Source organism: Melozone crissalis, unplaced genomic scaffold (genome assembly GCF_028551555.1).
Source record: "Melozone crissalis strain CALT ecotype California unplaced genomic scaffold, PUWL_Pcris_2 ptg000008l_1, whole genome shotgun sequence".
Taxonomy (NCBI): Eukaryota; Metazoa; Chordata; class Aves; order Passeriformes; family Passerellidae; genus Melozone; species Melozone crissalis.
Window position 1 is genome coordinate 6,792,222 of NW_026535786.1, and position 13,346 is coordinate 6,805,567.

The window sequence follows — 13,346 nt, forward strand, 5'->3', positions numbered from 1 at the left end:
TATGGCACAGAACAGAAATAGTGCATTCACTATTCTGAGTTTATAGCTGTGAAAATGACTATGAGAATTAACTGCATTTCAGTAACCCCACTTGAATCAATAGGCAATAATTAGATGAATGGACATTAAAAAAAACAAAGCAACTCAGGAGCATTTAAGGGTTAAATGATTTGGTTTCTAAGGTCAGAGCTTCTTAGTCATTGTAGTTAGAGAAGAAAACTGGTCTTTGGCTCTTGCTTGGGTGTCTCCCAGATATATGTGCATGTCCAGCAAGGAAATGTAATGGTAAGAAGAGTAATTTGTCTTTATGACTATGTTAATTTTCTCTTTGTGCCTTTGTTTCCTGATGTACCATATTGACTATTATCACTAATAAAATGAAGCTCATAATAGCCTCCTCCTTTTCAATAGGTCAGAGTTAACACTTGCTCAGAAAGATAAAATTTCCATCTGATTTCTGCTGTGGCATTCAGAGCCTGCTCCTGTCACTTGACACCCTTATGTCTGCCAGTGCCACACACTGTCACAAAAGGTCATGCTCGTAGAGTCAGCAGCTCCTGTCCATAATGCCAATGCCACAAGAAGGTTTTGGATATCCAGCCTTCATTAGCCAACACATTAATTCAGAAATCCAGAGAGGAAAAAGAACACAGGAGTGCAGTATTTCACAGAGTATACAGAGCTTCTCTGGACAATCATTTTTTTCCCCTCACAATAATGCAAAACGGACATAGGTGTGAATAGCTCAGACAAGAAACAGACTGCCAGTACATCATTTTTCTCTCAGGAGCTAAACCAGTACAACTAACTTGTTTAAAAACAGTCTAAAAATAGCATGGGAATGTATCTTCCCCCCTCCCCAAAAAAAAAGGTCAAAAGGACATCCGAATTAATTTGAATACATATCCTGCATGGGTCTTTATAAGCTATTTATTGGATAGCTGCTAAACGATTGGGCTAAGAGTGTCACTGCCTTCCCTTCTATGACTATTTTTTCTTTTCTCTTCCCTTTTTTTTTCACAAGTAACTGGAAAGTTAAAACCAGATACATGATCACAAAGAAACAGGACTAACAATACTTTGTCACTTTACAAACATTCTAAGTGTTTAAATGGTCTTTTCATTCCCAGGGCTGCTTATCTCCCTTTTTAGAATTAATCTCTTCACTTTCTGTGACTTCATGATGTCCTTAGCTATTATTTACTTTTAAGCCTGCAATTGTTTTGCTGTTTTTCAAACCTTTCTAACTCTTTTTCTGCAACTGTGGTGCTGACATCTCATTATAGAAGATGCCCATTCAGCCCTACAAGCTTATTGACAAATCTTTCATCATTGCAACCCAGATATTTTAATATTGGTATTCTCCCAGTTTTGGGAGAATACCCAAATTTGGTATTCTCCCAATATTGGTATTCTCCTATTGTATTTCTCAAATACATGAGTATTTGAGAAATTATGAGATCCTTGTTAGATCAGCTAAAAACATTGGTGCAGATTTAATGAAATCAATGTTTAACTATTAATTAAAAATGTAACTTCTTGGAGCCATTCGGAGAAAATACCTTCCTAATTCAATGTCTCATAAATTGAAGGAAATCAATTTCAGCTTTGCATTCTCAATCAAAACAAAAGAGAAACTCTTTTAACCAAGACAGGGAAGAAAGGTGTGGTTTCCACACATTTATGCCCTGATTAAAGACTGTATCATGACTTAGTTACTGAATCTGTCTGATCCAAGTTAAGCTGCTTAAGATAGCAATCACATGCAACAAGAAAAATGAAATGCAAATTAGTGGGTTATGAAGCTGATGAATACGTAAGTGGATGAGATTCTTTGACTTGTAAGACACAGCAAGTCATGTCAGAGGATCAGAACAGCCTCCTCCTAGCACAAAAATAAAATAAATTCTCATTTTCTGTGGCATTCGACATTATAATGAGGGCTCATTTTCCAAACTGAACAACTTCTGTCTTCCAGGTGAATGGTAGTGCTCTTCAAACAAAACGATAAATACACACTGTCTCATCAGTGACATTCAGTGTTCACCTAAAACAAGGCATAAAAGAACCCTCCCAGCATTTTCCTCTGTGTCTCTTCTACCTTGAAATTAACTACACAGATACAATTCTGCTACTGTACATCCATATAGTAGTCGAAATTCTTTGGGGATTATTAAAAAAAAAAGTCTGAATAGAAATCTGCAGTATGCTGTATTCTATTTGAGATGCACTGAATGCTTAACTTTGTCCTTCACAATTGCATGAAAGGGAACAAACAAAGAGAAGCCTCTGACCTGGTGTAGTCGTCCTCCACAAGCATGTGCTTTGGAATGGGTGAGTATCTTCCGGGGGAGATAGGGGCCAGGGATGCCTTGTACTCTAAAGTGCCATTGTTTCCAGAAGAGAGTATATGATTTTCCATTGGTGGAGAATACGCTGATGGTAAAAATGAACATTTCTAGTCAGCAACTTCCATGTTTCATTAGATGGCACAAGAACATAATTTTTTAAGTTTAAGTACCAAGAACATGGTTCAGTTCATTTATAGTGCTGTAAATGAGATCAAAACAAACAATCCTGGCTTGAGAGAGCTTAAAATATAACAACAAAGAATGAACAGCTGGAGTTTTACTGAAAATAACAACAACAGCAGCAACAACAATAACAACAACAATAATAATAATGATGATGATGGCTTTTTTGCAGGGATTCACTCTTTAGAGGATCTTTAGTTCCTGAAGAGGGAGTCTGAATAGATCTCCTGTTCGAGAGACAGGAAACATTTTCTTCACTTAGAACTAGCAGAAGGAAATGCAATTAGGAAAGAATGAGATTAAAAGCACTCTTTTTGGCTCCAGTGTGCAGTAATGGGAGTAACATAGTAAGAACTCAATGGAGGATAAGAGCAGGAATTTTATGTGTGGCAAGAATTATGTATACATTGAAAGCTGGGATCTACTACAGGTGTCCAAATCCCCAATATAATTGAAATTTCAGTATCAACATAGATGGTATTTAGACCATGGTAAATCTCTATTCTTAAAATGGAAAATGGATGCAAATATCTTACATATTAATTATTAATGATGAAAGTTACATTACTGCGTTGTCTGTTTATTTTTTGGGTTTGCAGGGTTTGTTTGTGTGCTTTTTGCTATTCTGAAGTTATCCTGGACATTTATGACTGGAGAGATGCAGTAATAGTTGTATTCTATCTCTAGTTAATTTAATTAGAAAAAGAAAGGATAAATAGAAAAAGCAGTGTTACATGCTTCTGCAATGAGCTGTGATTAATTTTCTCATGAGAAGAAGACAGCTAAACTTTCTAGTATTAGCTTCAGTCTTTTTTTTCAAATGCTGAGATACAGAATGCTTCAAAGCAAAATCTCTCTAAGGGAAAGGCCATTATGCATTCTGAAATACTCTGAACATGTAGGTGTAATCAAAGGTTCCCTGAGGATAAATGAATCTGTATGCACCAACAGCTTGGGAAGGGCTACTGCAAATCTTTTCAACCTTTCCTTTCCCCCTGGAATTGTTTCTGTCTTCTCATATGCTGTTGATCTATAATCTGACATAATAAACCACACTGTTTTAGAACTGCAAAATTATTATTTTCAAAGTATAAAGCTCAAGATTGGATAGGGACATTTAGCATCTGTACTTCCTGGCCTTTGCTAAGACCCAGACCAGGCTGCTACCGAACATGATTGCCATCTGTTGTAACATTTGCTAACTAAACAGGCATCCTCAGCATGGCTGAGCATACCACAGACATGCATGCTACAAAACCTTCCCTTCTGTTTTCATGGAGCAGACTGAATAAGAGGATTTGGGATATTTAGCTTTTCCCTCAACTTTGTCAGTCCACCACAGCAACACTGTGAAAGTGCAGAAAAATTTAAATCTTTAGCATTTACTGCCCTCAGTAAATCTCCCCACCTTTAGTTTGCCTTAAGTGCCCACAGAATTATTAGCAGGAAATCAAGATGAGTACGGATCGACTGCTGAAGCTCCTGTCAAAAACTGCATTTCCATCCAGTTGCTGGATGGTGCAGCTGGTCCCTGCTGGCAGCTGAACCCAAGGCAGACAGTTTTTAATGAACAACTAATGAAGAAAGGGAGTCTTCAGTAATGAACTGTTTAGACTAACAGGCACCAGTGGTATAAAGAGTGCAGCTGAAATGTTAGTATTGCTGTGAATGCCAAGGGAATGGAAATGCCTGGGTATGGACAGCAGGAGGAGTGGCAGGAGGGGTATAGCAATGGCATGTATTGATAAAGCTAGATTCATCAATAAGTCATCAACACTCAACATAATTACATGCAACTTGCCAGGAAAGCCTACACCCAAACTCAAACAAATATTCAAGCCATTAAAAGATGGTGGTGGGACATAAAGACTAGTTTGGAGCCTAGGACACTCAGACAGGGGGCCAGCAGAGGTCTGAGTAAATCCTAAAGACATGCATAGTAGGGACAGATGGCCAGATGGCAGAGACAGAAGATCCTTATTGCTGTCATCTCCTTAAGGGTCCAAAAAGTACTCCAGTAAAGAGATTGTCAAAAAAAAAAAAAAAAAAACCAAAAAAAAAAACCAAAAAAAAAAAAAAAAACCAGGACTCCACAGCCAGCCACCAACCCTTGTACGTGGTCACCTCAGGGAGTCCTGGGGATGCACCGGGAAGCTGACATAAGCCTAGATGCTTTGAGTGCATGGATATGACAGCCTGATTGAAATCAGTTGGTTTTTAAATGAGGACATCTTCCCTTCCTATGAGATACTTCACTGAGTTTTACAGTATTATTTAAACAAATTTTCCTACAACAGAATGTGCATTGAATGCAAGGACAAATAAGGCCTTGGTCCTCTGGAAAAAAAAATATCCTGATGAACACATATCAAGTTAATGGATAGAATGAAAATAAAACAAAGTGGACCAATGATTTATGAATTCTTCACTATGGGAGTAATAAAGCACTGGAACACAGAAGCAATGGGTATGCCATCCCTGGAAGTGGCTCTGAGCAACCTGGTCTAGTGGAAGGTGTCCCTGCCCATGGCAGGGGGACTTTAACTAAATGGTCTTTAAGGTCCCTTTCAGCCCAAACCATTCCGTGACTTCACAAACTGGATAGACACAGAAAATAGGTAAAGTTTTGTAAGTAGTGCAGAGATTTTTACATTCCAGTAAAATATTTTATTCAAATATGAGATAGATTTGCCTCAGGCTTCTACTAAGTTTGTACATGATGGTTTGCTGCTTGTTCCAATTTTTCAGTGGACAGAGGACTCCAGGCTACAAATCTAATCACATTACAAAATGCATTTGCATGTACTTATTGCTGTAATCTTCACAAGAGTTACAGTTCAGTCTGATCACTTGGACAATGGCTAATTGGAACCAGCACAGCCATACATCTTCTATATTGCTACTTTTGCTGCAAAAATACTTTAGCAGGGTTACATTATTTGCAATATTTCTTGAGCACAGCATTCTTAGGTGGCAATAAACATTTCATTTTTGTAGCCTTCCAAGCTGTTTCATAAACTTTAATGGGGTACTTTGAACAAGCTATGAAAAAATACTGAAAAATTGAAATATCTCTTGTAAAATAAGTTGCAGAAGTCACTTACAGTGAGTAATATCTGGTGGGCCATATGGATCTGTCATGTAAATGGTGGTGGGCTTTCCAACTTTCAGATACACTACATCTGATGTGTTCTTCAGTATTGCTACTGCCTCTTCATGGGTAACTTCTTCTAAACTGTAATTATTTACCTTAGAGGAAAAATCAGAGAGGTGAGTTGAAATGCAGAAATAGACAAAAATGATACATCCCTGCAGTTTTCAAAATGTTTGGAACATTGCTATAAACAAAAAGCACTAAAGATTATAGAAGCAATTCTGCTGCAGGGAAGAAAATACAGTTTTCCTATTAGCACATGCATGTTCAAAGACTGATGTAGCAACATTGATACACAGAATCAAAATGGGTCAAGAAGGCACTCGGTTTTGACAATAAAAAAAGTTCTTTGTGATGTTCTGCTACAGGTATAGTCACCAATATAAAATTGTATTTATTAATAAATTAATAGCACCATATCAGTTACAGAAACTGTCTACATTATTTAACCTAACAAAATAAACTTCCTAATTCATCTCTTAGCTTCCATAGGTGGGACCTCAGAAATACCCAACATACCCAAATCTTTCCATCACTGATATGACACTGACAACTGAAATAAGGAGAGATAAAAAATGGCATATACAATACCTATGAGGTGCAGGAATTGTAAAGGGCAGTTCAGGATGGGGAAAAGATATTTTTGATTGTGAAAGTTTGTCAGTTTTCTGGAAGCACAGGAAAAAGACATTGAAAAAGTAAGAGAATGTTGTACTAGCTCTGTGCTGTTTTTAGAAGAGAAAAACACTTAGGCAAGGATAGAAGTAGAAGACTACAGATAAAGCAAGAAAGGAAATGGTGGCAGAAAGCTTTGCCTATTTACGCTCTACTCCCACAAAAAGAAAATCAAAAGAAAAGCATCTGAAGTGGTTTATTGTAGGGGCATATAAAATTTATTAATGTATAAATCCACCGTATTAACAGATTGTCAACAATAGGTTGTCCTCCTATAAACAAAACTGTGAATGTTCCCTGCCACAAAATGTATAAACCTCCTGAATGGAAAAATTATAGAATAGGGGGGAAAAAAGTAAAGGGTGTAGGTCCAGGTTTCAGGCATGTGAGAAATAACAGAATCACAGAATACCTTGAGTTGGAAGGGACCAATAAGGACCATTGAGTCCCACTCCCTGCTCCTCACACTACTGCCTGAAACTGAACCATGTGACTAAAAGCATTGTCCAGCCTCTCCTTGAATTCTGGCAGGCTTGGCGCTGTGACCACTTCCCTGGGGAACCTGTTCCACTGACCTACATTTCACAGGGAATATGAAACATTTTACTGTCACTTAAATTGCCATCCTCCAACTTCCACAGTTACTGCAAGGATTCCTTTTAAAAATTATGCAAGATCCCTCCTCACTATGGTATAACAGAAAATTGCAGAAAATAGTATGTTATTTCCAGGGAATTTAGTATCAATAAATTATCAGAAACCTGAATGTGACAATAAGCAATGGCCAAAGGGTTTGGCAACTGGAAAGAAATTCAGCTAATGTGAATCACTAAAGGACTCTTCATATTCAAATGATTTGATCACCACCAAGAAAAAAATATTTCTATTGGACAGTATTGCTGAATGTAAGGATTTTGTCCAAACTTTTTTCCCTGTATAATTCTCAGGCTTGGTTTTAAGGGTAATTAAAAGAGACAATGGCAGGTATATTATGATAATTTGACATGAAGGGCAGTGACTGAGCCTAATACTCAGAAAAGAGCTGCTGACAGGGTATGCTGTATTTTGAAAGCTCTTCTATTTAAATAAAAATCTTATGCCCAACTTCTATAAATTTCTACATCTTTCTTTGTTATGAAGAGCAATAACTTACATATACCTTGAATAAATAAATGCCTTAAATTAATAGGCTGGGAGGAAGAAGTGACTGAAATTATGCCTTTCTCGTTTATGTATTTCAAAACTGCCAGAAACTTCTGCCAGACAAAACTGCCAGATTCACACCTTTTAGAAAGATGACCATAAGGTTATCCTTTACCTCTTCTCCTTCCCACACTGTCAGTACACTGTATTTCTTGTGTTTCATCCTAAGTTTTTTTCAAGTAGAGAAAAACTCACACAACCTCACCTACTTTACAGCTACTATAAAAAAACATTCTCAGTCAAAAAAAGACAAAAAATGAAATATCTTAGAACTGTCTGGATTTTGAATTTTTGGTCTTTTGAGAAGTGAATAAAAACAACTATGTCACAATTGAAAAAATATGACAAAATTGACTTGATGCAACTTTTTTTCCAAAGGTGCTGGATTTTGGTTTTTGCTGGGGTTCGTTTCCGTAAATTTAGCTGATAAAAATCATCACAAGATACTTGGATGTCACAGTTGTTCAGCAAAAAAGACAAAAAGCCATTTTAGAAACAGAAAGTAAAGTATTATAATAAAAAACATATTTGACGTGGCAGGTCCTGTGTCTTCTCTCTGACAATAACATTATGGGACAGGTGTTTTACCAACACTGTACAAATGACTGAAATCTAGAAGTTAGGACTTAAGGAGTTCAAGCAATTTTAAACTAAGATTTAATGTCTATGCAGTTCAGCATTATGTTTATTTTTACAGACATAAAGATCCTAGAGTTCATGGCAAAGTTTATGTAAAATCATTTTGTCCTGGACTGCTCAGTTCTCAGTAAACAAAGTAATGAAGACTCAATGTACATCACGAGAAAACAAACTTGTTGATTCATTCACAAAAATTAAGATCCTCAGTGGTGTCATAAGGTCTATTTTAAGTGGGAGCTCTTAGAGAAGGAGATGAGATCACCTTCCTTAGTCATTTACCAACATCACCTTCGACTTGCACTTCCAGACTTCCTTCCGAAGGCAGCTCTTGCTTTGCATCTACAATTCCTATTAAGAATCCTATGTGCATCTATCAATATATTTTCAACTTTTTGACCATAAAACAATGATCACAAATAAAGACATCTGTATGTGTTCTGCTATACAAAAAATTTGAATACTTATAAGAATTCTATTTTTCAGACCCCAAGATATAATCGCAAGATGACTGCAGTTATGTAGAGGAATCTTTTGACATCTTTCCTTAAAACATTGTACAGAGATTATGATAATAATAGGAAATATGATGTTGTAGTTGACTTTTATGTTGAGATTTATGTCAAGAGAGACTATTTCTGAAGCTGTTTCTTCCATAAAAGATGCCGTGATCTTGACAGAATTGTAAGTACTAAATCCGGCTTTTTCAGTGGTTTGGCCCAATAAATACATTATAGCAAAGCTTTGCTTCCTCCTGTAGAGATAACCTTATATATTTTTTGCATATAGATTGCAAAAAAAGGGTTGAGTTAGAGGTAAAGGAGATAAAGAGGAGGAGAAAGAAATCAAAGTGTATATAGCATGCAATCCTCTGAGAGGCTGAATTTTTGTGCAGAATGGCTGACTTAATTCTGAGTGGGTAAAATGGGTACTGCATGCCAACTTTCTAGATCTAAGAAGCTAATTTAAGTAGCAGTTAATTAAGGGAAAAAAAACCTTAAGGCAAATGCTAAAAAAGATATTTATCTGAATGGTCAGTTTTGTCACAAAGCTGTATATTTGAGACAAAAAATACTGTGACAGGAGCCAAAGGATAGGAGTCAGAAAGAAAAAAGGCATGGAATAAATGGGGCTTTTCTAATTGGAAAAGTTACATGCAGTGAAGATTTAAAAATGCAAATAGCATCTGCAGAAAAAAAAATAGGAAAGCTTTTTCTTTAAATAGAAAGTATGTGATATAAGACATACTGGTAACATGAGAAATGAATAAGGGAAAGAAATAAAATAGCAGTAGAGAAGGAAATTAAAGATAAAAGTCCAATCAAAGAAGCTACTTGAGTGATGGGAGAAATCAATAAGAAATTATGCCAAAGAGATATAAAAAGACTGGGATTTTTTTTTCCTAAATAGCATAATCAGGGCAATGAAGTATAAACCTAAGTAAGAATGTTTTATTTGGAAGTTTTCCTAGATTCATACTGAAAATCAAAAGCCCCAAAAAGCAGCTAGGAAAGCTTAGAATCCCCAAAATGACTGCACAAGTGCTCTAAAGAGTAATTTCATTCAGAACAATATAAGCTGATATGAGAATAAGAGCTCCAGAGGAGTAAGTCTGTCTTATTTAATTTTTCTTTCTTAAAGGGGATTTGTTCATTTCCTCTATTGATTTAGGCTAAGAAAGATTTGATTCACTAAGTGAATGAGATAAAGGGGTGATCTTTACCTTACCAGTGGTAATGTTTGCTTTTCTGTAATATTCAACTTTTCATTCAGACAGCGGATTTTCCTGGCTGAACCTTTACCAGTAAACACCTGCAACCTGCCAGCTGTAAATCTAGAATGCTGATGGCCTTTTTCAAAACTCACTCACTTAAAAGGCTGCAAAGAGTGGGATGCTTTCCAGTGCTGAAGAGTGACGATTTGTTCAAAGGATATAAATCTGTTTGCATTAACTAAATACTTATGATCCCATGGACTTGTGAGTTAGTTGCACAAGTGCTGGGCTGTTTTCTAAAAGACAATCTCACAAAGACAGCCAAAATAATTTAAAAAACCACCTCTGATCAGAACCAAATGCTAATCTATATGCATCTTGAATTACATGCTCTGATTTTAGGCACTTTAATACAAATGTAATCCTGCATTCATACACAATCTGAAAGAAACAGGTACTGGTAGGGGACCTTATAAGGAACACATCAACAATGGCACGGTCACAACTCCACCATAGTCCTATGAAATTACCAGAAAGGAAGCATACATTTATGAAAAGGAATGTGACTCCTGTTTCTTCCTCCTATTTCCATCCAGAAAACACAATCAAATTAGACCTCTTCTTATATACAATCGCTGATCCCTGTGACTATATGGGGCAAGAAGCAACAGGATACAGCCCAAACTTGCAAGGGTATTTTGGCATATGAGATGTATTTTAGAAAAGCTACCAGTTATAAAAGATTAATAATAACATACATTTTCCTTTAAACCCTAATGGTTTTAGCATTTTCCCTGAAAAATGCCTTGCTATTAGTGTTGTTATGTAGTAGTAAAAAAGTACCAGTTTTATACTGATTTCTCATTTACTCATTCTGTAGATAAAAACTTGTCCAAAGTAAGATGATGGTATGAGATAAAAAAAGTAATTATTATCTGACCTGAAATAGCTGAAAACATTTTCCAGCTTTTCATGATCATCATTAGCAGTGACCTTGAAGAGGTGAGACATGCATCATGTTTGGAGGTGACACTTCATTTCACTGCGAGATACTCAAAGTCAGGGCTGCCAAAGATTGGAAGAAGGACCTGAAGAAGACTTTATGATGTTCAGCAGGAAGAAACAGTAAATCCTGCCCCTGGCACAGGCTAACTCCCATCAATAGCACAGGCTGGGCACTGACAGCCTGGCAGCATCTCTATGGAAAAGTGCTTGGGGCTCCTGATGGATGGCAAGCTGGGCATGAGCCAGCTGTGTGTCTCAGCAGCAAAGAGGTCAACAGCATCCTGGGCTGGATGAGCAGGAGCAGAGGCTGGAAAATGAGCAAAGGATTACTGCCCAATAGTTCACACTCATTAGCCTGAAACTGGAAACTCTGTTGAGTTCTGGTTCCTACACTACAGGAAAGGTAACAGAAGGAGGCAAGTTGAGAGCTATGCTGCTGGGATGGCTGGGGATGGAGCACTGACCTGCTGAGGAGAAAATGAGGGATCTTGGCACTTTTGGCCTGGAGAAGGGGTTCGTCTGAAGGCAGCTTTTAACAGACCCCCAGTGCTTACAGGAAGATCATCAAGGCAAAGCTAAGCTTTTCAGAGTCACATGTGGTAACAGGATGAGTGACAGCAGGCAGATGTTGAAACAAGAGAGGGTCAAACAGGTTATCAGGAGAAGTCTTTTCCTCGGGAGGACAGCTGAGCTGCGGAACAAGTTTCCTAGAAAGGCTCTGCAATCTCCATCCTTGGAGATTTTTGAGATGCAACTGGATAAATCCCTGAGCAACCTTGTCTGGTCCTACAGCTGACCCTGAATTACCATGGTGGTCTGTGATGCTCTGTACGTGCTTTACTTTTTCTCCTTTCCACTGTGGACAGAAGCTGAGACACCCACTGCAGTGGGATTCTCACTGCTGGCATTACCACCAGCAGAAGGAGGCCTTACCACCAGAACACAGTGAGGGAGTATTTTTCTCCTAGCTGTAAGTCTTCAGAGAAGAGCTCTGGTCTTTTCCTTTCATATATACCTAGAAAAACCATTCGGTTTTCAGTTTAAACACTCATACTTTCACCAGTACTTTTACAAACAGGTACCTCAGGATTAAAGTACAATGGAGCATTGTCCTGTGCAAGTGCTCAGGTTAGTAAGTCTTAAGTGCCACAAAAACATAACTGTGTAACATTCCCTTGCACAGATTTCACAATAATCACAAGGTATTATTTACATAATACATCTTCAGAAATGCTTAACACACTATATGCAATCTGCATTTAATAACAGTAGGGTTATCAAGCTGCAAAATACTTAGGTGGCCCAATTCTTGTCGTACATTTCAATACTTGTTTTTATTTTGCTTCTACACTTTCATCACCTCCTAAATTTATATTAATTTGATTTGCACTTTCTTTGGGATCTGAAAGCATTTCACACAAAATTATCACAACACAGATACGAAAATTAAAAAAGCTCCCCAGCAGCTGCTGAGAATTCCAGAAGGATGACAAATTCTTTTAAATTCTGTAGAGAATGATGGAAGAAAACCAAAGATCAAGAAAGGATGTGTTATTGAGAAGAAAAAAACAAAAAAGAGGAACTGCTCAAACAAATAATCAAGAAATCAGTGAAGCAGAAGTAGGACCATATAGATGACAAGGGTAATACTCTGTTGAAACACTGCCAAAAGAAAGTAATTAATTTTTTCACTCACTATTCATAAAGGAACATGAAGTTCATGCCATGAACTGACAGATAATTCACAAATTATGATAAAAAAATACTGAAGGTACAGAAGCTAAAAACAAATCAGGTTGTCTAGTTGGAGAGAACCAAGAAACATGGCTGCAATCTGCATGAATTTTAGAAACAGTTTTGATCTTGTAAACGAATCTCTGAATATGTAATGATTACAGTACACAGAGTATTTTCTTGTGCAGCAGTTAAAAGCTTGGTCTGAAAGTACATATCTAGAGGAGAGCAATACTTGGAATGATTTTTTTTTTGCTCATTTAACATGCAGTGATAAAAGGAGACATCACTTTAGTAAAGAAAAACAGTCCAGACTGAAAGGAAAGAAGAACAAAGACATAAAATGTAATGCAAATGACCTCTGCTCATTTTCAGAAGTATAAAATTGTCACAATTGTCACAATGGAGAAACATCTATATCTGACTGCAGCGAATCACAGTTTGAAGGCTGAGAGGCTTAATAAACTACTCCTGTAAAAATCTGAGGAGAATGAATAAATGCACAGTGGTATAGAAAATATTTCTATTTAAATTAATTCTAATGAAATTTCATTGGAGAGGGTGAATGTGGGGGGTTTGCATCTATTGATTTGATTTCCCTTTATATAAGATATTTACTACTTCATGTGAATTGGAAAAAATTAAGAGTAAAGTAACAAAAAATTGCAGATAACACAACAACTTTTTTACT

The 13,346-nt window shown here is 36.9% G+C and overlaps 1 protein-coding gene across 14 annotated transcripts in view; it reads right to left on the reverse strand.

Moving 5' to 3' along the window:
- Window positions 1-13,346, reverse strand: part of DLG2 (discs large MAGUK scaffold protein 2) — a 983,561-nt gene that overhangs the window by 262,542 nt on the left and 707,673 nt on the right. For all 14 annotated transcript variants that reach the window (XM_054269787.1, XM_054269774.1, XM_054269773.1 and 11 more), the window contains 2 exons: window positions 5,639-5,783; window positions 2,295-2,436 (listed from right to left, as the gene is read on the reverse strand). In XM_054269787.1, coding sequence (XP_054125762.1) covers window positions 2,295-2,436; window positions 5,639-5,783 — 287 coding nt within the window. The remainder of the gene's footprint in view (window positions 1-2,294; window positions 2,437-5,638; window positions 5,784-13,346) is intronic.